This window comes from Pelecanus crispus, chromosome 5 (genome assembly GCF_030463565.1).
Source record: "Pelecanus crispus isolate bPelCri1 chromosome 5, bPelCri1.pri, whole genome shotgun sequence".
Lineage (NCBI taxonomy): Eukaryota > Metazoa > Chordata > Aves > Pelecaniformes > Pelecanidae > Pelecanus > Pelecanus crispus.
The window spans coordinates 52201600-52227095 of record NC_134647.1 but is presented as its reverse complement, the minus strand read 5'-3'; the positions used below and the strand labels follow the sequence as shown (position 1 = coordinate 52227095).

At 42.0% G+C, this 25496-nt stretch overlaps 1 protein-coding gene across 4 annotated transcripts in view; it reads left to right on the top strand.

Annotated features, from left to right (window-relative positions):
* Positions 1-387: 387 nt before the first annotated feature.
* COP1 (COP1 E3 ubiquitin ligase) overlaps positions 388-25496 on the top strand; it is a 136042-nt gene continuing 110933 nt past the window's right edge. The window contains exons 1-6 of one of the 4 annotated variants that reach the window (XM_075710115.1): positions 388-731; positions 7217-7276; positions 8813-8910; positions 10268-10344; positions 12730-12849; positions 14867-14935. In XM_075710115.1, coding sequence (XP_075566230.1) covers positions 388-731; positions 7217-7276; positions 8813-8910; positions 10268-10344; positions 12730-12849; positions 14867-14935 — 768 coding nt within the window. Of the gene's footprint in view, positions 732-5837; positions 6221-7216; positions 7277-8812; positions 8911-10267; positions 10345-12729; positions 12850-14866; positions 14936-25496 lie in introns of those variants that run through there. The other 3 variants (XM_075710117.1, XM_075710118.1, XM_075710116.1) reach the window with 3 other exon arrangements.

Genomic DNA, 25496 nt, shown 5'->3' with positions numbered 1-25496 from the left:
CGGCGCGGCGCCTCGCCTGGGCTGGGCGGCACCGCGGTGTGCCCGGCCCGGGGAGCCGGCGGCAGCCCGGGGGGGGCCGGGGGGCGCCGGGCAGGGCAGGGCCCGCGGCGGCGCGGGGAGGCCGGGCCGGGCCCCAGCGCTCCGCCCCGAGGGGAGCCCGGCCCCGCCCCGCGCCGCGCATGCGCGGCGGGCTGTCCGCCTGTCAATAAAGCTTGAACAAGCGCCCGGCCGGGGACGCGCGGGCGGCCGTGGTTTTTTTTTTTTTTTTCTTCCCCCCTTTTTTTTCTTTGAACGAACTTTATTGTTCCTCCGGCGCCGGGCGCGCGGGGATGCGCTGAGGCCGCTCCGCCGTCGGCCCCGCTCCGCCTGCCCCGGCCCGGCCTCGGCATGTCGGGCAGCCGCCCGCCGCCGCCGCACCCCGCCGCGCCGCCCGCCGCCACCCCGGCCTCCTCCTCTTCCTCCTCCTCCTCCTCTTCGGCGGCCATGGCGCCGGGCTCGTCCTCCTCAGGCGGCGCGGCGGCGCGGCCTGTGCTGGTGGCGGCCGCCGTGTCGGGCTCGGGCGCGGGGCTGGCCCGGCTGGCGGCGGCGGCGCGGCCCGGCGGCGGCGGCGGCTCCTCCGCGGGAGGCGGCGGTAGCGGCGCTGGCGGCGGCAGCAGGAAGAGGCCGCTGCTCACCCCGCTCTGCAACGGGCTCATCAACTCCTACGAGGACAAGAGCAACGACTTCGTCTGGTGAGTGCGATATATCGCGATAGCGGCACCCGTTACCCCGCTGAGGGAAGCCGGGGCGCCGCCATGCCTGTGGGAAGCCCGGGGGGTGTAAAATACCGGCGGGAGGACGGAGCAGCCGGCAGCGGCACCTCAGGGGCTCTCTGAGGGGGGGAGAGACGTTTGTACGACTAATGGCCCTCGAGGGTTTATGGCTTTGGGGCTTTTTTCCCCCCTTTGTGGCTATCTGTTTGCTTTTTTGGCCGTGTAGCAGCGTTGCTTTCACCCTCTCTGTTTTTAAGCAAAATCAGGTTATTCCCAGCAGGTTCCTCCTTGGGTACATTCTGGAGCAGCCCAACTTACCAGAAAGGACTCACAACCTGAAGTGTTTCCTCATGATGTGTTGACATCGCAAGCAAATGTCCTGTTTTTCTGGGTGGTGCAGCTTCCATAGGGGCCAGAGGGGCTCTGGCCCCCAGTGGGTGAGATGGCCTCTGCAGAGCCCTCATGCTGAACTGCTCTGACCTCCGGAAGAGGAGCCAGCAGAGGATTTTGTCCCCCTTCTGATAGGGATCCGAGGAGTCTTGTGGTTGTTAATCAATCCAGCAAAGCCGGTGTGGGTTTGCCTCCCTTGCTGGAAAAGGTTGGCTGATTTGAAACAGCAATAAGGTTTATGTCAGTCTGGCACCTAAAACCAGATGAGTGGGAAATTTCAGCAATGATGGGATAAAGATTTTTCTTGAAGCCGTTTGGATGCTGTCCTTCTAATGTGCGGCCAAAGATGCAGCTTGTAGCTGGAAATACACTTTCAGCAGAAGTGGTAGACCAAGGCCCACTGCAATGTGTAGTTTGAGAACTGTTGGTAATTTGCAGTTTTTTAAAGAGAGCCTATCGCTAATGGTTTCAAACCTCCTAACATAAGGAGTAGGTTTGATTTTTATAGCTGGTTGGATGTACTGAAATGTGAGAACAGAAAGTGGGGTAAGTGTTTGCATCTGAGAGAGACAAACAGTGAGGCGATATTAGAAAGAAGCTTGAGTTATAAGAAAGTCATGTATCGGAAAGAAATAGTTTAAAAAAAAAAAAAGGAAGAGAAACAGAGCACAGCTTCCAAGATGACTCTGTCCGGCAGCTCTGACTTACAGGTGAGGGTTGGATGTTTGATATCTGCACAGGACAGGCATTGTCTCAAAAACCTGTAGACTTGATTTTACAGCTGTATAAACTGTCTAGCAGAGTAGATAGGAAATCTCCTTGCTACTGAAATGAGAACCTGAAGCTGCTAAAAAGTTAGTGGCAGAAAAAATAGTAACTACTTCTTACTAGTAATAAGTAATAATAAAAAAAATTACTGCTTATTATTCTAAGTAGTCGTTTGCTCAGTAGCAGAATTGGGATGAGAGCACAGCTGTAATCAGGTGATGTCCTGCTCTGGCTGAAGGCTCTAGGTCATGTTAGGTGGATTTAAGGGCACTTGGTGTGGGAGATGGCTGCGTTGCTGTTGGTCATGGGGGATAACTTGATTGCAATGCCCATGCCCTTCTGTTCCCTCTGCAGTTATACTCTGGTAGTAATGGTCTGCAGCCATCGTTCCCTGTCCCTTTCTAGTCAGCTGTCGTTTCCCATTTTGTTGTCTGTCATAGAAATGAGGCTGTTTGAAGGGAAATTACACCCATAACAAATTTGTAGGCCAGTTGAAGTATTTTAAGATGGTTCAAAAAGCTGAGTTTCTTGGTTCTTTTTTTTCTGCAGGTAAGTACTGTGCATGCTTCAAGGAGAACATGGAATTAGCTGTTTGCTCCTCATTGAGGAGTGCTGCTGGCTGAACAAGTGAGAGGAAAAAAAAATCAGCTGAATAGTAATCAGGGCAAAATGTCTTTTCTTGTCCCCCTTTTGGTATTTACAAGAGCCACATTGGGCATACTGAAGTGCAGGTCAGAAGCTTTAAGAGCAGACAATGATTATAGTTAACTGACCTGGGTTCTTCACTGCTGTGTCTTTCTGTGGGCTGTAGGGCTTCTTGCTTATATTAATGCTAGCTTCAAATTATAGTATTCCTCTTGAGTTAGCTATACAGTTATGTAGTACAGAAATAAACTCAACTGGGCAACTCTGGAATTTTAAGCAATGTCCAAGAAGACAGGTGTGTGTGTGTGCAGATTTAAATAACTGATTTAAACAAGCCTTGGATATCTCAGTTTGAGAAGCAGAAGTTTTCAATATGCTGGGTTTTTTTTCCATAAAAGGCACTTCCAAGATGCTGCCAGCTGCAGGGAACACTTGATAATTTTTCTGAACATGGGCTGTGAGTTGCTAGCAGTTAGCTACAGCTGTAAATTAAGTGGTAGATTCTGCCTGTACCAGACTGAAGTTGGGAAAGAGTAAAGAAGTTTGGGTGAGCTTCAAACAGCAAGGTGCAAGTGGAAGTCCCATAAATAGTGTTAATGTGTGCAACCTCCCTGCCTGTATTCTGAAAGTGCCATCTCAGCAATGTGAGGCCTAGGCTTTAATGTAAATGTTGGTGTATGTGGCTAGTCTGGGTTGTGAAATGTTTAGCAAGTGTACTCTTGGGAGTTTGCAAGTGTGTACTGTTTGTGGTATTTATTGGCTTCTGCCTGAAATGTGTAACTCTTGTCAGGAAAGCAAATAGGCCTGACTTACTGGACAACTTTATAATAAAGAGGGAAACTTTTTGTTTCTCTTAGTGCAGGATGTAGAATTTGAAGGTAGAACTTGTGCTGCTCCTGTAGCCAGGCTTCTTCCCAGTTGCCTGGAGAGTACCTGAGAAGGAATCCTCTAATCAGATGATTTTCTCCTGTCCAGCAGTTTAATTGCTTACAGTTTTCCCAGGCCTTACATTAATGCTTCCAATTAGTGGCTGACTAAACCTCTTTAAAACCAGTTACTATCTGCTTTGCTCCCTGGATGGAGGGGATCTTACTGTAGGCTATGTCTTCAGTGTCTGCTTCATACTAGTGCTTCTTTCTGAGCTCTGGCATAAATAAGAACATATGGAAGAGGGGATGTTGCATACAGACCCGGAGAGGTACACCCAACAAACTCAGGTGTGGGAAAGGGCTGTGTGCAATGTTTAAAGGTAGACTTGCAGGTTCATGGGTTTTTAAAAACAGTTCTTTCCTCAAGTGGTTACCTATTAATGTCAGGCATGGGCTGAGTTGTTCATGTGTTTGTGATCTGGCAAACCCTTTTAGTAAGGAATACTGCAGATTGACCCTGGAGGTCACAAACTAAAAATGCAGCAAGCTGTTTGCATACCACATACAATGATGGTTTTGCAACCTATTATTATATTGGAGCTTCATATTGAGTAGATAGTAATGGCAAGTGACCTTTAACCTGGCCACCTTCCAAGTGAATGACAGAGCCTGCAGCCAGTCCTGCTCTCTGCTTAGGCCAAAGAGGAGCAGAATAGGAGGGAGAAACTGTAATGGGTCTTGTTTGCAGAGCGGAAGGAAATTTGAAACGTTTAAATTCTACAGTGACCACTTCAGCCAAATGTTTGGGTAGCAGCAAGGTGACAGTGGCACTCTTGAGAGGTTCCTTGAAAACAGCTGGCAAACTTAGAGGCATGAACTTGGTTAAAATTATTTAAAAAATATTTGATGTCTACTGCATAGAGAAAGAATGGTAAACCTTTGTAGTGCTGGATAAAAACCTGTTTATTAAATAAGGCATCAGTATCTGGTAAAGAACAGTGACATTTTTGGTTTGCCGAAGTAATTTGCATCCTTTTTACCTGGCTCTGCTGCTTAAGACAAATAGAGAATAAGAGCTATCTTATGCAGAGAAGCCTTGATTTCACCACACTTGTGCTTCTCAATTTTGGTGTATACTACAAGCTGTAGTATGTCTCGAGTCCCCATCACTCTGCTACTTTCTTAACCTTCCCTCTGTGTTAGATTAACTTAAAACAACTGGTGCATAGCAACTTTCATGTGTTACAGCCAGCCTGGCTTCAGTAAGTATTAAAAGACATCAATCTTGTTTCCACTTGTAAATCAGTGAGCATTTTGGGGGGAAAACAGTTCTTAATGGAAACTTCAGGCTCTGTTAACGATGACCATGGCACTGAATGGCTGCATTTGCTGGCTCTGATTGCTTTTTCCCAACTATTTTGGCTCTGTCACTTCTCTAATCAAACTGGTATGAAGAAGAATAAGTTTGGGAATAGTGGTCTTGGGTGACTCTTGTGTTAGGTAATCTTTATCTTTTTAGCTATAATTTGTGATGTCCTATTGCAGATGGGGGAGCATTACAACCTTGTTGATTGCACCTTTTCGAGGTAGGGCATTAGGAGTGTGCTTGAAAAAACATATCCGGCCCTATGGGGAATAGTCCAACTTTCTGTATCATGCTAAAAACTGCTATGTTATACAGCATGACTAGAAGAAGATGAAGAAGTTAAGCTGTTCATCACCAGTGGGAAGAAACCAGCCTCACACTCATATAACCATAAGTCTTTGACTTTTTTTTTTTAAAGGCCAGCTAATAGAATGCAAAGATGCCTAATTTGCCTCATATTAATCCACCCTTGTTGGCTAAGTTTGGTCATAATTTATTCTGACTAACTAGTGCCTTGGAACTAAATAACTTCTAACCTGGAAACAGTGACTTTTAACTCCTGAAGTTGGTGCTACTCAAGACAAATGATGTGTAGAGAAGGGTCTGTCAGGGTGGAAGAGGGGCAGGTGCATGTTAATTCTTTTGAGGAACAGAATTGGTGGCTCAGTTCATTCAGAGAATACCATTCTGGTTTGATTTGTTTGCTTTTATGTTGTGTTTATACAAATGATTAGGTGGAATATTTAAGGCAACCTGGTTTGTATGTGAGGTTGGCCAAATCTTTCATGGCATCAGTGTTTTCCAGTTTGGTCATTTGGAGGTGGATTACACTGGCAGGGGCCACAGCTTCCCCTGTATGGGCTTAAAAAGTAAGTGTTTATTTAAAAGGTGTTTCTTCCTTCCTATTTTTAAGTGCCTAATGGGGTAACAAATGTTAGTATCCTCTAAAATGGATGACAGAAAGGGGGAATGACTTCTGTGGAGTGCTGACAATGGGAGAAATTGAGGTGCTCTCCTCTGCTGCTCAGCCAAGCATTGCTTGTTTCAGTCTAAGATCTGGGGTTTTGACCTTGGATTCAAAAGGTTTCATGCTTTTCAAAAGTTGTTAACAGCTTATTAACAGCTCATTCTGTGGGAACTGCCTTGTTGCAGAAGGTGGGAGGAGGCTGTTTCTGAAGAAAACAAATGCTGGTGAAAACCTCTCTGAACTGAGATTGGTGTGGACTTGTGGGAGTGAGAAGAGAGCATCTGGATCTCTGTAAGGGCTTGAAAGCAAGGTGAAGCTTGACAGAGCCGATATATGTGTTATGTGCAGAACTGACCATTACTGTCCACAGCATCTCACTGAATAGCTGTCCAAGACCTGAAGATGGTATGTGACAGCATACCTTACCAGCTATCAGGGATAGCAGCCGTAGGAGTCACTGGAAGTAAGATGCATCTCTCCTCTGCTTTTATTTGTTTTATTTTCCTTTCAAACATGCCACAGACACTTGATGATGAGACAGATTTCTTCCACTACCCATCTCACTGAATTCCTGTGTCTCTTGTCTTGCTCAGGTTCCTGTGGAGCACTGCTTGCTTGCACATCCTTCTCTTCAGCTCCCTGCTTGGTCCTTGGTGATTCCTCCCAGAGAGCTGGCTGCACTCTGGTCACTAACTAGTCTTGGAAAAAACTAAACCCCTTGTTTCCATCTGCATTCCGCTGTCTTCCTTATGAACAGTCCCATGTTCTACCTTTTCTGTCTTCTCCATTGACTTTGTAACACCGTGCTTGACTGTTGGTTCCCTCTTTCAGTTGCACTGTGTCTTCATCATGCTTTTCAGCAGGCACCCTGCTCCCTGGCAGTGCTCTGCAGGCACACCCCCCCCCCCCCCATTGCACCTTCTTTCTCCTCCTGCTTATTAATTCTTGTTCTCATGATGTCATTACTATTTCTGTTCTGCTCTGCCTCTTTGCATCATTTTTTTTTAAATTATGGATAGCTATTGGCTGAAATAAGGAAGGATAAACTAATTTTGGTGTCATTTATAAATACCTTATGTCTGTTCATATAAAAAACATTTTTTTACATTCTGTTTGAGACCTAGTACAGGTGGCTAGGGTTGGGAGGTTCTGCAGTCTTGCTTGTTGAAGGTACTCTGGCTTTGAGTGGTTTGCAACTGTTGAAAGCTTCAAGAGTGAACACTTACCTGGTTTCTAATTGTAGCAAACTGCAGTATCATTCTGAGTTCAAAGAACCATTGATTGCCCTTTTGATCTTTATACTGTCTGGTTGCTGTTGCACTTGCGTGTCCTTTTTCATTTTACAAACAGAAAGTATTACCTAAGTATGATTAGGTGGCTGCTTTGAATTAATAATACTTACTTCCTTTTTTAATGTAAAAAGACTTCTTTGATTTCTTTGTTTTTGTTTTGTTTTCAGCCCCATCTGTTTTGATATGATTGAAGAAGCCTACATGACAAAATGTGGACACAGCTTTTGGTAAGTTTTTTTTTTGTATTGTGCAAAATGTCCATCTCTTACGGCGTGTGAGGACTGACGTTTTTGTTACTTTCCTGTCTTCTGTCCCTGCACTGAAGAAAGAGGTTGAAATAAAATTTTAAAAGATGGGTATCAGTTAGATTCAAAAAAGTCGTCTTAGCATTTAGAACAAAAAAATGTTGTGCTCTCATATTTCCTCTGTAAAGAAATAAAATGGTCACAAACTGCTGGTAGCATCCAGTACCTGGAGTCAGAACAGTTAGTCCATTTATCTGTATTGGGAATGGAAGGTGGCTGTTACCACCTGAAGCAGTGGGTTCTGCCTCTGTGTACAGGTCATGGGAGTGAGTGTTGGTGTTGGGAGGTCCTCCTTGCCTTTGTACAAGAGCATATACCGTTTGAAGTGGCTTGCACATTGTCTATTGCAATTCTCTTAAACTTCTTAAGAGTGGATATGCTTCAGGTTTGTTTCTATTGTATTGAATTGGCCCAAGGGTCACTTATTTTTCAGTGTGTTATCTCTGGCTGTTATGAGGAGCAAATGCTTTGTGGAGAAGAAGTACAAGAACCCTCCAGGGGCAGGTGTGGAACTATCTGCTGCTCCTGCTCTCAACTAGGGATTGGAATAAATATTGAACCATGATGTTTTAATGTTCTGTGTACATTATACTCTTATGGTGTCTGTTAACTAGAAATAAATCACCTACGTTTTACAAGAAGTAGTATTTTTAGTAGCATAAAGCACTTCCTCAAGCAGCAGACTGAGTTAACTTTCAGAAATGTTTTCATCTGCAACAGGTAACAGCTGTTTTTGTGCCCTGTATGGTAACACTTTATCCCTGTGATCTGTAACTTTTTTAAAAGTCCAAGATGAGAAGCATTTCAATCTCTCTATTTAGGAAGAACACAGGAATGTTGTCGCATGATGTCTTTGCCAGCAGTCAACATGAAGCTAGGTTCTTAGTGAGATGCTTAAACTTGATGCTAAAGTGCATCTTGTAGTTACCCTGTCCCTCAAATAGAGGTGCTCTCTGAGCTGTTAGCTGAGGTCACTTTGAGAACAACAGCCAGGGGGTGGGGGAAATGTGAAAAATTGGTGAAGGTGTTTCTTCTGTCCTCAATTACCCAAAATGTGCAATAGCTTTTAATGTTACTTGGTAAGTATTGGGCTAATCTAGAAGAGTTGCTTCTGAATAATGCAGTCTGTTAGCTCTACCTGTGGAAGAGAGGCATAAATTCAAGATGGAAGTGTAGCTGAAGTATACATGTTCTCACAGTCCTCAGGGAAATAAGAGTGAAGTACTTAAGTACCTTTTGTAACCCTTGCCAAGAAACTTTTCTGTCTTTCTGCTGTAGCATGCTCTGAGTTAATATTGGCATATTTTGACTCCACTGTAGGATCTTGGCAATGCAGCTGTTAGCTGGCAACACAGAGTACACATTATCTAAGGTTGATATTATTTACCTTGTACTTATGTTTTGTTCCTTCATGTTTGCTCACTTGTTTTGTTTCTTGTTTTTTATGTTTTTAAACAGCTATAAATGTATTCACCAGAGCTTGGAGGACAATAACAGATGTCCCAAATGCAACTATGTTGTGGACAACATAGATCATCTTTATCCCAACTTCTTAGGTGAGCTGTAGGCTTGCTTTCATGAGAAACATCTTAGTTGTTAAGGAAGGTGCACACTTGTAAGTTTGTCCTATAAATAACCAGCTTCTGGATATTGAAAATAAAAGCCAAACATCAGTCCTTTGGTCAACTGTGGTTATTACCACCAAAAAAAAAGTGGTTAGTAGTATAAATCGTTAATACTCCATTGCCTCCAGCACTTTTGTATGCTCAATTACAGTAGTGAGACTTGCTGCTGTTTGCATACTAAGAAAAGCAAAGCAAAGGTGTTTTTCTGATGGCTAGGGATTTGAATATCTTTATTTTTGTTTTCTTGCACTGTTATCTGTCTAATAAACAAGAACATGCCCTGTTTACAAAGCATGGACACTGAGCCGGGGGGGAGGCTGAATTAGATATTGTACTATTTTGGCTACTGCAGTGAGGTCCATATGATGTATGTGTAACTTAGGTACAGAGAAAACATTCATACACATACCTATATGCAATTGTAATTGCTTCTTAAACAGGGGAGGGGAATGTTCCTAACTGGAAATAGCATTTAAAACTTTGTTATGGGGAGAAAAGGTCAAAGGAAACACATTGCAGTGTGAAATATCAAAATTAAATCAAATCTTGATTTCATGTGCTGGGATGTCCATTTAATAGTAAATAAATTAAAAGCCATAGTAGCCAGGGAACGCTTCAGAAATGGGCATCCTGATTTAGACCCAAGCATGTTGTGCCAAAGGTGGTGCTGAGGCAGGTCTTGGAGCATGTGTTAGGCCATAGAGCATTGCTTCCATACACCTACATTCAGGGGTTTCAGATCTGTATTGGGGGGGGAAAAAAACAGACGTGAGGAGGGGGAAAAGCTTATATATGTGTGTGTGAAGGGTTGAGGTTACCTTTCTCTTTGCACCATTCACTAAATCTGTGTGAAATAAAACTGTAGCAAAACTATATCTTTAAAAATGCACATAGTGATTAAAGGAAAAAGGTATTCTATTTAGTTGTGCAGGTTTTCAGCCTGTAGGAAATCAGTTAATGTTTTATCTCCTTCATACTCTTCTGTGATATACTTCTGTCTTAGAGTTGAAAAACTTTGTCAAAGAATCATGGGTGCTTAGAAAAAGGAACTGAAGCGATTTGGGCAGTGTGTAGGCACTGTATTTGATAGTGGTTTTTTTTAATTTTTATATACTTTGGTAAAGAAATCTAATAAATTGGTGAGAAAAAAATGGAGACATCTACTGTTTTAATTACTGACAAACTTACTGTGGAATTAACAACTGCAGTAAAAATATTGAGGTAGAATTTTTTTGTACTTTTGTGAACTTTAAATCCAACTCTGACATCCTATTTATTTATGTTTTAGTCAATGAACTTATTCTTAAACAGAAGCAAAGATCTGAGGAGAAAAGACTCAAACTGGACCATTCAGTGAGTAGCACCGTATGTTCCAACTTTTTTACTTTTATATTTATTTAATGGTTCTGTACAGCAATTGTCATGTGGCTTAATTTAGAAATTATACTGTTGAGCTGATGCTTTAACTTGCTTTATGTGAGAATAATACTGACATCAGTGGCATTAGATCCCTTCAACCTTGTTAACTCTCATTCTTCCTGCTAGCAATATATGTGTAGAGGCAAGCTGTGTTAGCATAGCTAAGTGTCATATGATATATTGAATGTAACCTGAGAAACTACCCATGGAAGCACACTTGTTTAAAGGTAATAATTTTCATTCAGTGTTGGAAATTACAGCTACAGTGAGACTAATGGATGATTAGAAGTGCCACGGGCTTGTCTGATCACGTGTGAGAAGCTGTGCTCTACAGGGAAATTGGAGGAAGGCTAGTACCAACCACAAGAGGGAGAAGGATGCATTCAGTGTACTGGTGTTCTGGCTCTGATCCCAGATAAAACTGCCTGGATATCTTCTAGACTTGTTTCATGTCACAGAGTCAGAGCATGATCTGTGTTCTCGGTTCATGAAAACCCTTGTACAGCAGCAGTGGATGCTCTTGTACATTAAAATCGAAAAGAATATATGGCGTTAACCAGGAAACTTGCATATTTGTCTTGCTATGTCTGGCTTCCTTTCTTGGTTTCTGTAATTCATAATAAGGTTGCAAAGTAATATTAAAAATGGAGCCCCTGGTTTGTCAGTTAAAAAAACTCACTATTGAAGTGTTATTGATTTAGGGGCTGTGTTGCAGAAACCAGTGCTTTCAGCAGTTGCATGCTTTAGAAAAGAGCACGCTTTAAGGATTCATGGGTTTACTCACAGTAAGTTTTTATATTCAATATAAAATATGCATAAACCATATCTGGTTTAAAATGCACATAACTGACCTGAAGGCATATGCAGTAACTTCTTGGAAATGGTTCTTTTCTTTCTCATAGCACACTTCTAAAAACTATGCCTGTAGATGCATCTATTTTAGATAACTACCAGTAAGTGGAAATTTACCATGACTTCATGCCCAAAACAGTGTTGTGTCTACCTTTTGGCATCAAATAAAAAATACTGACATCTCTAAAAAGAGAACTCTTGCTGTTGTACCAGCTCCTTAACGTGCCTGTTCTCCTCTTTTATATTACTTTTGGTATTAAGAGAAGTCATTTAAGGCACATTGCAGTGAACGCACTGTTTCTTGGTCATGGATTTGTCTCATTAAGAAATCATTAAGGCATCTTTGAAGCTTTCAGAATAGTTTAGCAGTAGTACATTTAACTAGTACATTAGTGTGTTAAAGTTTGTCTCAAATCTTGTTGACTTGCTTAAAAATTTTATTTTTTCCAGTTGTTTCAGATTGACATTGAGATTTGCCTGTGTGGTTTCCACAGGTTCTGTTGAGAGCTGTGTGAAAAGTAAAAAGTTGTGTGTCTTATATGGATGTTACATATTTTATTTTTCTTAATCTAGCCAATACAAATAGGCTACAACCTCTTATAAAATGCCTGGTTTAGACTGGATGGCATTTCTCGTTCTTGCATTTAAAGATCGTGATCTAGTGTCATAGCTTTTATAGGGCAGGATTTGTTTAATCTAGCTTTGTTTCTTAAAGGCCTAAAGACCTTTCAGCTGCTCCTGTTGGTTCCTGAGGCTCTTTAATGTAAGGATATATTAGCATTAACCTGTGCTAGAAGATACTACTTTTTTTTTTCTATTGACAACCAGAACCAACAGCCTGTAGGGAAGAATGGGATGCATGGTAGCATGCTGGCTCTCTGAGGAATCCTTCTCAGCTCTAACAGGTTGAATAAGATCATCACCCTCATGGGTTCCATCTTCTTTCCTGTTCTCACATTTCCCATGAAAATACTCTTAAGAGGAGTAGTGTGGGAGGTGAGAATAGAAGAAATAAGCTGATACTACTTCTTCCATTTGAATTTAGCATGAGGGCTTTACCTCTTACTTGGTTAAAAAAATTAAAAGGTATTGCCACTTAACAGTATTTCAGATAGATGTAATCCCACTAAGCTTGGATAAGCATGTTTTTTTGCTTTCTCCCCTTAGAAATATGTTCTTGGAAACTAGGGCACAAATCAGATAAAATTGTGGCTGTGAAATAATCTCTTCCTAGCAGCAGCAGCTATGCTTTCATAAAGCACAAATATCTTCCAAATAAGATAAGCAGTTATGCAGTAGGACAGAAGGGCTATATCCTGTACAGGTGTGGGGAATTGGGAATTCTGAGTCCTGAAAATGGTTTTGAAATTTTTACAAGAGGATGAAATATTGCAGTGTTGCTTTTAATATCTGTTGCTGGATGTAGCCCTGGATGGTTTGAACTTACTGTCTCTCACGCATCTCTGGTTCTCTTTCTAGAATGGCCATAGGTGGCAGATAATTCAAGATTTGTTGGGAACTGATCAAGACAATCTTGACTTGGCCAATGTCAACTTGATGCTGGAGCTGCTGGTGCAAAAGAAGAAGCAGTTGGAAGCAGTAAGAAGTTTCTTAGTTAAATGAACATTGCCTAGTTAGCAGTTTTTTCTTTTCATGTTTTTATCTTCTTGAAGTGAGATTCTGTTGCTGAATTAATTGCTCAGAATTTTCTCTTGCATTTTGGTGCTGAAGTTCTGGCCATCTCACTGACCTTTGTAGAAAACTAACATTTCAACTGTGATGCCCATAACATGCTTATAGTGTTGATGCTGGCAGGGTTGTATAAACAAGCAGGGAAAATGCAGAAGGATAAGAGAAAGTGGCTAGCAGAACAGAGAAATGCATATGAAGATGTTTGCTAACTGACTGTTGCACAAGTAAATATCAGATTTTTCTTGATAATAAGCATGAAGAAGTCCGACATACAGGTTAAGGAATAAACTCAATGAACATGTGAAAAACATCGCATCCTTTAGTTTCTACTGGAACTCATAGAACCTGAATGACTGCCATCCCTGAAGAATTTTTAGCATTTAATGCTTGAAGGAAAAGTTCAGATGTCTTGCTTATGAGATTGGTTTGAAGATTTATACAATATGAAGCAAGCTGTTCCTATGATTTAACTGAAATGTAGTTGGTTCAGGATAGTTCTCATGTAATTGCCCGTTCTGTGCTGTTGGTCTCAAGTGACCATTTTGCATTTGAGAGCCAGACCTTCTGAATTAAACTGGATTACAAAATTTGGCCTAGTGAATTTTGGGTAGGATGGTGGCTTTCAATCGTGCTTTAAAACAGGTGAGGGAAAGTTGTATTCAGAATGGCTTCTCTTATTCACTCTTGCAGAATCAATATTCACACACCTTGTGGTTCTGATGGAAGGAAAGTAACCCAAAAATATGTTTACTGACTACTAGCAAAACTGTTATGTTACCTTATTGCATGGGGACCTGTACATTGTGGTTCAGTGAAGATATGGTGGGAGTATGGTTTCTAACTTCAGAGTAAAACATCTCCTTTTTTTCAAGTATTTTTTTCAGATTTGTCACAAATGACACAAAGAAGGCACAGGACTGAGTGTATGGGTACTTCTGAGCAGGAATATCTTTTAAGGATACTAAGTCTTAGGGGAAGAAAAACAACCCAAAAAATAAAAACACACTTGACACTTAAAAAACAACTTTGGTTTTACTTGCTTCACTTTCATTATTGTAACGGGTGGGGAGGAACAAAATCTCAAAAGAGTAGTTGTCTTGCATCCTAATCTCTTTATTTTTCCTGTCCCATCTGCCTTTAATGGATTCTCTGTGCTCCTATGTCTTGATCTTTTTTCGAGTGTATGTTCACAGTCCTTTAATAGTAAATATTTTGGTAGGTTGTGAAAATAAGTCTCAGAATGCTGGGATAAGATTAGGGCTATATTAATGCTGGAATGTAGGTTTTATTTTTCTTTCCTTTTGTGCTTCTCTTATCTTGCCCTGTCAAGTTTTTGGCCAATTTAGGTGAAAATATTAAGCTGATGGTTGATGTAAATGACCTGCTGTGGAAAGGTTGGAAAGGGATGTTTTAGTTTCATCAGTGACTTTGTTGTTGTATTCCACTCTGGAGAAATCTTCAGCAGTAATTTCTTTACATAAACACAAATGTTAATTTTGGGGGGAGGTGTTTTTTGTATAAATACTTCATGCTTTAGTATGATAATCATGAAGTGGATACTAATGATGTTCCAGGGTAGAAGATGAGTCTGTGAGGAACCTGTATTCCAAAAACCATTTAAGATGCAGTAGACAAAAAAAAACTGAAAAGCATTTCAACTTAGCTAGTAAGTCTTCAGTAACACACAAATGAGCTGTTACAATTATTTCTGCCTTTGTGTAAAAAAACTGAGTCAAACAAAACCTTAAAACCTGTGAGGCAAAGTAAAACTACCATTCTTAAAACTGCCTTAAGTTATTTTCTCTTCCTCACCTCCAAATGAAAGCTGTTTCTGTGCTAAGTGTGGATTTCTGTGTAGAAAATGAATGTTTGTTTCTCTTAAGGAAGTGTAACTCTTCAGTATACATTATTTACTGTGTTACAGGAGTCCCATGCTGCCCAGTTGCAGATCCTTATGGAATTTCTCAAAGTTGCCAGGAGAAACAAACGAGAGGTAATTTGCTTTGTGTTTCAGTGGGTGAGGTGTTTGCTGCTTTCTACCAGTTCATTTCTATTTAAGTGATGTGTTAGCCTGGCATTATCTCTGCAAAGGAAAAAAGCAAAGTGTGTTGGGGGAATTCTCAGGCAGAGGACATGTGGGTTTCAAGGAAAACTAATCTCTTTACATGTGACAGCTTCAATTTTTAATTGCTTGCCTTTTTGTCTCACACTGGTGAAGCATGTGGGAAGAAGGGAGCTTGAGGATAGAGATTCCTCACTGTAAATTTACATCAAATTCTTGAAACAAGATTTTTCTGTGATGGGAAAACTGAAGGATGGTGAAGGAGTGAAATTGTCACTCAAATTTTCTTCTTTTAGTGTATCAAATGCCATGACTAATGCTGTGTCAAAAGAATGAATGTTCTGTTCTCTTTCCTTATTTGTCTCAAAATGAGTGTCTCAAGGAATGAGAGGGGTCCATAATCACATACAAGGTCTTTCATGGTTTGGGACTTTTTTATGTCATGCAGTGCATAAACCCTAGTACCAGAAATATCCCAGAAACCTAGAAAAATAGTCGTGAAAACAGCAAAAGGACAAGCTTTCTTGGAGGTCATGGTTTTTGATGAAAGATGTGAAGAATGTAAGACCCAATGGTGTGACTAAGGTCAAACTTGAACCATGTAAAGGTGATGTGTGTAAGAAGCCTTGTCCAGAATGGATTGAGGCTCTGGTTATGGAGTCATCCCAAAGCAAGTTGTTTGGAGTCTGTCCACCAACGGATATCTGTGGCCTCTGACCAGAACCAGCAGGGGTAATGGAAAGGAACTAACCAAAGGGGAAAACTGAGTCCAAGATAAAATTGCATTTGTAGACTATGAGACCTACTAGGCCAGGCATAGTATCCCATGAGAAGTGGTGAAAATACTGTTTATTAGGAGACCTGAATGTCAAAGGAAAATGCGAGAGCCAAGATGTTTTCCTAGTGTACTAGACATATCAGTGACGACAAAATGGCATGCTTCCACTTTTGATTCTGTTTAGTATGAAGCATACTATTTGTTTGATCCTTCACAGTTGGAAAAAGTGGAAAAATATGTATTACTGTTATTTTTTGCTTAAACAGCAAAGGCACAAGCATTGCTCAAAACCATTGAGGTATCTTTTACCTTTCGTTATTTGAATGCTGGTAGAAGTTATTTTATGGCGACTTAGTCTACAAACACCTCTCAGATCTTCAGGCTGTCTACTTTTATTTACTTGTATTCATAATACTTAGTATTATGCAGAGAAGTTAAGAAGCTTGACCCATCTTCACTGCAGAACTAATGCAGGCTCTGGCCATTGTCATCAGCACTCATTAAACACCTATCAGGATTTGGTGCAGCTTGAGGGACCATTAAAAGTATTGGGGAAGTTTCTTGGTAGCTGCCTTTGTCTAGGAGGTGAATTGAGAAGTAGGTGCTTCAGGAGGTTCATACACAGCTTAGCTGGGGTGCTCTTCCTTGAGTAATCGTGTGGTGAATCAAGTGCAGGGTGTTTGGGGCAGTGCCATGAAGTCAGTGATGACTTTGCTTTCTCCTTCCCTGGTTGAAACTGAGTTAGAATAACTCTCACAGAAGGAGGGGCTGTTGATACCTACTTTAGTTTGCATGTGTTGAATGGGAAGGATGAAGGGGAATTGCATAGCTTCTGGTTTTTAGCATACTGTGGTGTAGTGTTCCACCACTGACTATAACTTTCAGCACCTGGGAAACCTTTTCCATCTCATCTGCATCTGCCCTTGGCTTTAATAATAAGGTACAAGGATAGCATCTCTTTTTTTTTTTTTTTTTTTTAAGGATAAAGAAGCTTAATTTTGGCTGCAGATTCTCTGAATATGGCTCTGGGAACATTCTGAAGCCTATTGGGACACATAGTTTATTTCAGATCCTCTCTGTCCCTGCTTATGTGTTCCCTCTGCCAAGACACTTCCTCTGATGTTATTTCTTACTCCTCTTTATATTCAAAGATGAAATGCAGACTGTTGCATCTCAAAAGACTTGTGCAGGCCTGTCAGTTCTGTCCTTGTCATAGTGGTTAGTGTTTGGCCTTGCCATTTATTTTGAGGGTGTATTGGGTTTGTGTGGCAAGGTTTTGGTAGCAGGGGGGCTACAGGGGTGGCTTCTGTGAGAAGCTGCTAGAAGCTTCCCCCATGTCCATTAGAGCTGATGCCAGCTGGCCCCAAGACAGACCTGCTGCTGGCCAAGGCTGAGCCCATCAGTGACAGTGGTAGTGCCACTGGGATAACATATTTAAGAAGAGGGAACAAAAAAAAAAAAAAACCCTGTGGAACTGCAGCTGGAGAGAGGAGTGAGAATGAGAGAAACAACACTGCAGACACCAAGGTCAGGGAAGAAGGAGGGGGAGGAGGTGCTCCAGGCACCGGAGCAGAGATTCCCTTGCAGCCTGTGGTGAAGACCATGGTGAGGCAGGCTGGCCTGCTGCAGCCCATGGAGCTTAATGGTGGAGCAGATATCCACCTGCAGCCCATGGAGGACCCCATGCTGGAGCAGGTGGATGCCCCGAGGAGGCTGTGACCCTGTGGAAAGCCCGTGCTGGAGCAGGCTCCTGGCAGGACCTGTGAACCCATGGAGAAGACTTGTGACCCTGTGCGGGACCCATGCTGGAGTAGTCTGTTCCTCAAGGACTGCACCCTGTGGAAGACACCCACGTGGGAACAGTTTGTGAAGAACTGCATCCCATAGGAAGGACTCACGTTGGAGAAGTTCCTGGTGGACTGTCTCCTCTGGGAGGGACCCCATGCTGGAGCAGGGGAAGAGTGTGAAGAGTCTTCCCCTTGAGGAGGAAGGAGCAGCAGAGACAACATGTGATGAACTGACTGTAACCCCATTCCCTGTCCCCTGCACTGCTCGTGGGGAGGAGGTAGAGAAAATTGTGAGTGAAGTTGAGCCTGGGAAGAAGAAGGCGTGGGGGGGAAGGTCTTAAGATTTGGGTTTATTTCTCATTATCCTACTCTGATTTGATTGGTAATAAATTAAACTAATTTCTCCAAGTCAAGTCTGTTTTGCCCATGATGGTGTTTGGTGAATGATCTCTCCCTGTTCTTATCTTGACCCATGAGCCTTTTGTTGTATTTTCTCTCCTCTATTCAGTTGAGGAGGGGGAGTGACAGAGCAGCTTTGGTGGGCACCTGGCATCCAGCCAGGGTCAGCACACCACAGAGGGAAATGAGGACTTGACAGACTTGCTGCTAGCAATCTTTCTTTTCATTTGATAAGGTTAAGAAAGATGAGAACCAGTGGGTGGAAGCATGGCAAATGGAAAGATAATCAAAATATGTCTTTGGCAATTGGAATTTACTTGTAAACTAAGCCAGTTGATGCTTCCTTTCTAGTAAGTCCCAGGGTCCTCCCTGTAGCTGGTGGAGTTTGTGACAATACTCCTTTCTGGAGGGAGTTTTCTGCGTGGATAACAGAAGAGCTACTGTTTGGAAAAAGGCATGGGCTGTGCTGGTGGCGAAGATGTATCCAGGCTGCAGAAAGCCTGAGATGCTAGTTTGGAAGCTGAGAAGGGGGGTTTAAGTGGCCACATGAGTAATGCAGTAAAGCAGAGGAAGGCTATCAGAGCTTCAAAGCTTACTGTAGTTTCTTTTGATGCTGTAATAGGTGACTGTTTAAGAAATAAGGATGGAACTCAAGGAACATGTGTGGACCCTGGAACACTTCTGACATGTATTGCACATAGCTATGAGTCAAATGAGCAAGCTTTATCGTGGGGAGGAACACCACCTTTTTTCCTTCCCTAATTCAAACCTGATTCTAGTAAGGATGACTGCAGAGTAATTGTAATTTCACTCAGTAAGCCATAGCTGCAATAAGCCATAGCTGCAATATAAATTTCTTAAATAAAAGCTTTTTTGTGTGTGGCTGAGAGTGCCTGATTAAAATGTTTGGCTTAAATGTTTAAAGGAATGTAAAATTGCCTGGTAACTTTGTTTCCTAATATGCCTCTGAATATTATTTATTGCACAATTTTATTAACGGGTTTTAATTATTACATACTGCAAGTTCTTACATAGAGACTAGGTACTTTTTTAGTTGATACAGATAATTGCTTTAGAGTTAGTATACCTGTATACTATTTCATAACATGTTCAGAGCATATAGTTAACCTGCAACCTTCCTTGTTTGCTTCACTCATAAGTTTTGTGGGTTTTTTCTCCTGCCTGCATGAGATGGTGACTTCTGAGCTTACTGGAGGGGGTTTATATCTAGAAGAAAACTGTCTTTATAGGCTTGTACTTAAGAATTCAGAATATTGCTGTAGTCAACTATTTTGACAAATGCCTCTTTCTTGTACTTCCATCATTTCTCTAGAAGATAAATGTGAGGTTCAGCACCTGCAGAAGTTTCTATTAGAAATCCTGTTTTGATGTGTTCATAACTTTACAAAACATTGATCTTTCAAGCTGAAATTTACTGCCTGTTTTTTTGCACAAAGGTATTTGCAAGTTCTTTTTCTTTAAGTTTATATATTTTGTTTTCTTTTTGACCTGTGGCAAAAAACACAAATCCTTGGCAATAGTAATAGGAAAAAAAAAGGCTTCCTTTGAAAAAAGATTGAAAACAAATGGCTAAAGCTTGAAAATACTTTTTTGACAATAACAGTTTCGGAGGGGAGAAATGTATTGATCATCCACAATAGCTGGTTGTGTCTAAGGCAAACTTAACATGGCTGTGTGCCTTTCCATATGTGTGCACAGTTAATTGAATGCTTGAATGCACACTCTGCATTTTTTTTTTTTTTTGATTCAGCAGTCTCTTCTGTTGAAATCAAGGATCCAAGGAGCCTGGAAGGTCAAGTTTAATAATGAAATGCTTGACTTTAGGGGATTTTTTTTATTCCTATTTTCAAGGGATACCAAATGCCACAACTTGTGCCTTTAAAATCTGTATTTTCATGCCAGTTTTAATGCTGTTAACTTAGCTGTGTTGCATAAATCCTTTTGCAAGTTTAACTTTGTTTATTTTTAAATGATCACATGTTCTTTCATCTTGAACACTTTGTGAGAGAGCTGATAATATCAGTTAATACAAAAAATTCTCCCCAGTTTCATATTCTTCACTTTAAAAAGAGGCCTTACTAATTGTCTTGTCAGGATTTGAATGTTACTGAATGAAGTTGGACCACACCATATATATCATACATAATTTGTCCTAAAGCATCATTAGCTCAGCCACCTGATGGAGAGTGCTATTTCTGTGAAGTAGCACCATTGCTTACTGAAGGAGAATACTGAGCTTAATGATTAGTACCACAAGTCAAGTTCTACAGCATACACGTGATTCCCAGATGCATTCATGTTTCTCTTGGCAGCTGTCACTTCATTTTTATGTTTTGTGGGCTTTTTCTTTCTAATAACGTCACATAAAGTGTCTCATATCTAACAAACAAGATCTCTTTCATGTCTGCTAATGCCTGGGGGCTGTTTTTAGCTGGTAAACATCCTGGGGCAGAGAAGTAATCCTGATACGTCTCAGGTTTGTGGCACTGAGTGCCTGCTCAGCATTTCAGAATCATCATCATTCTTTTCAACCTCGAATGCATGCATCTATCCAGCTGTCTTCACTTACTCTATATTGTGAGCATGTTAAATACTAAAAATAAGAGGAGTTATTAGTTATTGTAGGATAATTGCAGGGAATTATAAGCATGAATTCTCCAGGGATGTCATTACCTTGTGTTAATCACTTCACCTGTCAAGTCTTATTGTTCTGTGCATACACACATGGATGAACTAATGAGTAAGCAAGAGGAGGTGACAGAACTAGAAATCAGTCATGCTCTTATGTTGTCATATAGTCTTGATTACATTCCAGGACTCCTGAGGTGAATTTATAGCTATAGTAATCTCTTTCCTATCCACTGCACTTAAATAACTGGTATTTTAAATCTATTTGCATTTCTAAGCTGCTCAATTGACTGCACTGATAATAAGCCAAGGATACAGCTAGTGTATGAGCAGCAGGCTAGAGATTATCATATAAACATCAGTGTATAATTGCTGACTCTCCTTACTGCAGTGGAGTGGTCTTTCCAAAGAAAAAGAGGGGGCAACCTAGTACTAGGAGATAAGTAGCATGTATGGTGATGTATTAAACTCTAAGGCAATTAATCTAAATGTTTAGACAGCTTTGTTCCCTGCCCCAGATATCTTTCTCTTGTGATGCTTTTCTATCAGAGCCCATCAGTAAGCCTTCAAATCATTATTCCTGCAACCCAAACTGGAGGATTTAAATGAGGAGGAGGAAGATTCAAGATATGAAATGTTTTTGATCAGCCAGGCATCTCCTTCCTCTTGCCCTCAGGAATTGTGTGCGCTAAACAACTCAACCAGGGTCTTGTCTTCAAGCCTTCATTAGCTCTTCCCCAGCTAAGAGGAAACATTTACCATTTGGAGGAAGTATTGATCAAAGAGAAGAAATATTCCCTGCAGTTAAGTCTGTTATAGGCAGACTGCCCATGTGTCTTAAAAGGTTTGGATGCCATGTGTCACCAATGAAAGTAACTTGTGGAGGCTCAGGTGTTCTTCTTTTCTTCATACCAAAAGAAACCTTGCATCTTTTTCCACTTGTGCAAAGACTTTGTAACACGGAAGCATTAACAAATGGAATTTGATGTCAAAATAAGTGAGACTTGCAATTAATTTAAAAGGTTAAAATATCTGTAAACTCTGAAAATCACTTCCTTGCCATATTTGCTCTGTATGTTATAACAGGCTCTGTATCAGAAGCAATATAGGAAGGGAAACCCTGAGACAGACAAGACTTCCAACTGGTTTCCAGAGAAAGAAATTGATCTTCTCTGTTGTTGGAAGTATTGAGTCTTATGGGAGGAAATTAATTTCACTGCATACCTCTAGGAAAGGTTCATCTATTAATACTTCAGTTTACACTCAAGTTTGTTAGAGCACTAGTTGATGGAAGAACAAGAAGTAGGAAGAGATCATGTTGGATGAAGTGATGGGATAGAATGAATGGAGTATCCACGAAGACTACCTGATTTATCCTTAGCTGGACAGATGCTAGATTTCACCCTGTCCTGGTTGGTGCAATGGCTATGTGTGTTTGTGGGGGGAAAAAAAGATGCTTCCTCTGGTAATAGTCTTTCTTTTTGTCTTGATCTGTGGTGTATGTTGTGACGAATTCGTGAGGGTTTTGGTTTGGAGCCTTGAAGGTGTTTGACTGAACATAACAAGGCTTGTGAGCTTTCAACAGTGTGAATCCAGATGCTCTGTTTGAGCTGTGTGGTGGGAATTGTGTTAGTGATTTCACAATATTTCTGTATAAAGTAACTTCTGCTGTTCTTATGCTTTGTCTAGAATTGGAAAGACAGTTGGTCAAGGTTGTATGACTCTCTTCCTAATGTGTTTTTCTAGGCCATCTCTGTGGCACTGGGAGGCTCTACTGAGCTTTTTTGTAAACATTTAAAACTGGCACCAGGAGACCCAGTCAGGACTGTTTCTGTCTGTATTGTACAAGGGATGAAGTCATTGCCTCCTGAGGGGCCCTCAGGAAAAACAGGAAAACTGAGGATGAAAATTCAGCACTGTGCCCAGCTACGCTTGTTAGTAGATAGCTAGCTGAAATCAAACTCTGACCATGACCTGGTGTTCAGTGTTGTGCAAGTTCAAATTAATATTTCCACCCAAGAATCTTATATGGTAGTTCACTAGCATGGTGGGGTGTCTCTTGCTCTGAGCAACTCTAACCAGGGGGTTTCTCTTCATCTGCATACACCAGGGCTGAGAGTTGTCTTTGGAGAACTCTTTGCATGTGTGTCTAGACAGCTTCAGTCACAAACCAGAGGGGTTTGAAGGGACTGCCTGGTGGGTGTGAAAGGGGTTTGGATCTGAAAGGTTACCTAAAAAGAATAACATGAGAGCTTGTGTTTCTTACTGTGGTACCTCCTCTGGTAACTGCTGGTAACTTTTCTTCTTGGATACTGCTTTGAAATATTGTTTTGACCTGCTATGCAACCTGCTACGCCACCTGGACACTCACAAGTCTATGGGGCCAGATGGGATCCACCCAAGAGTACTGAGGGAGCTGGCAGAGGAGCTTGCCAAGCCACTTTCCATCATCTATCAGCAGTCCTGGTTAACAGGGGAGGTCCCTGATGACTGGAGGCTTGCCAATGTGACTCCCATCTACAAGAAGGGCCGGAAGGAGGACCCGGGGAACTACAGGCCTGTCAGCCTGACCTCAGTGCTGGGAAAGATTATGGAGAGGTTCATCTTGAGTGAACTCAACAGGCAAGTGCAGGTCAACCAGGGGATCAGGCCCAGCCAGCATGGGTTCATGAAAGGCAGGTCCTGATTGACCAACCTGATCTCCTTTTATGACCTGGTGACCCACCTGGTAGATGATGGAAAGGCTGTGGATGTCATTTACCTGGACTTTAGCAAAGCTTTTGACACTGTCTCCCACAATGTTCTCCTTGGGAAGCTGGCAGCTCATGGCTTGGACGGGCGTAGTCTTCGCTGGGTAAAAAACTGGTTGGGTGGCCGAGCCCAGAGAGTAGTGGTGAATGGAGTTAAGTCCAGTTGGCAGCCGGTCACGAGCGGTGTTCCCCAGGGCTCTGTTTTGGGGCCAGCCTTGTTTAATACCTTTATCGATGATCTGGATGAGGGGATTGAGTGCACCCTCAGTAACTTTGCAGATGACACCAAACTGGGTGGGAGTGTCGATCTGCTCAAGGGTAGGATGGCCCTGCAGAGGGACCTGGACAGGCTGGACCGATGGGCCGAGGCCAACTGTATGAGGTTTAACAAGGCCAAGTGTTGGGTCCTGCACTTCGGTCACAACAACCCCATGCAGTGCTACAGGCTTGGGGAAGAGTGGCTGGAAAGCTGCCTGGCCGAAAAGGACCTCGGGGTGTTGGTTGACAGCCGGCTGAACGTGAGCCAGCAGTGTGCCCAGGTGGCCAAGAAGGCCAACAGCATCCTGGCTTGTATCAGGAATAGTGTTGCCAGCAGGAGCAGGGAGGTGATTGTCCCCTTGTACTCAGCACTGGCGAGGCCACACCTGGAATACTGTGTCCAGTTTTGGGCCCCTCACTCCAAGAAAGACCTTGAGGTGCTGGAGCGTGTCCAGAGAAGGGCAACAAGGCTGGTGAAGGGTCTGGAGTACAGGCCTTATGAGGAGCGGCTGAGGGAACTGGGATTGTTTAGCCTGGAGAAGAGGAGGCTGAGGGGAGACCTTATCGCTGCCTACAACTACCTGAAAGGAGGTTGTAGTGAGGTGGGTGTTGGTCTCTTCTCCCAAGTAGTTACTGATAGGACGAGAGGAAATGGGCTTAAGCTGTGCCAGGGAAGGTTTAGGTTGGAAATTAGGAAAAATTTCTTCACAGAAAGGGTGGTCAAGCATTGGAACAGGCTGCCCAGAGAGGTGGTGGAGTCACCATCCCTGGAAGTGTTCAAAAAACGGGTAGATGTGGCACTTTGGGACATGGTTTAGTCTAGTCTACCCTTGATTGGTTTAGTGTGGACTTGGTAGTGTAGGTTAATGGTTGGACTGGATGATCTTAAAGGTCTTTTCCAACCTAAACAATTCTATGATTCTATTGCTGCTAGTTTGTTTGAGCAAGAAGGTTGCCAGTGATCATGCCTTATATTCTTGAATTCTTCAGCCACCTCTGTAAAAGACTGAATTTCAAAGGGGGATGTTCACCTGCCTTTACTGAAAGTATTTATAACTGCTAGTTGTGGGGTGGGAGTCAGTTGCCTACTCAGACTAGTGTGCAGCTTGTTCATTGTGTAAGCTTGTTTGTCCTTGAAGCTTTGCTGTGAGTTTTGCTTAGGCAAGACTAGCCCTGAGCTGTGCTGGTGGCTTGTTTTTCTTAAAGGACATGCAGCTCCTTAATAGAAGATCTTTCCAGTACATTAGTTCTTGACTTGCATGTTCTGAAATCCCTTTTCCACAGGTTATAAGAAGCATAGGCTATTGTGAGGTCATCTTTTTTCTTTTGGATGTATGTATTTGTGTAACTTGGGACTAGAACATTATACCTACTTCTTGTAGTTCATTCAGTGGAGTTGAAATGATGAGGTTTAATGGCTGAATTGAAACCTTCTCCTTGTCCATGCTGGCACTTTCTGTTCTGGGAAAGCATCTGTGTCTGAGAAGAGAGTTTATAGTATGTGCTTCATTTTAGCATACATTTCAGTGTTTGTTCTAAGTGTTTTTGCTGACTTAATCTGAAGGTTGACAGGTGTGATTCTGCCCATCATTGGGACAGGATTTGGCTTGCTTTCTGTGCTCAACATAGTGAAAATCAAATTAAGGGCCCATAAATCTGGATATACTGCAAGGACTATAATTCATGTAGCTTTCCTTAAATGTCCCTCAATGGTTGGCAATTATAAATCAGTGGTCTCATTTTTCAGAGTTTAATTGGAATGAATGTGGACTGATTGAAGGTCTTTGATAGATTAAAGCTAAACCATGAAACACTTGAGCCAACCTACCAAAAAAAATAATCTCAGTGTAGGCATTGGTAACTCATTTGAT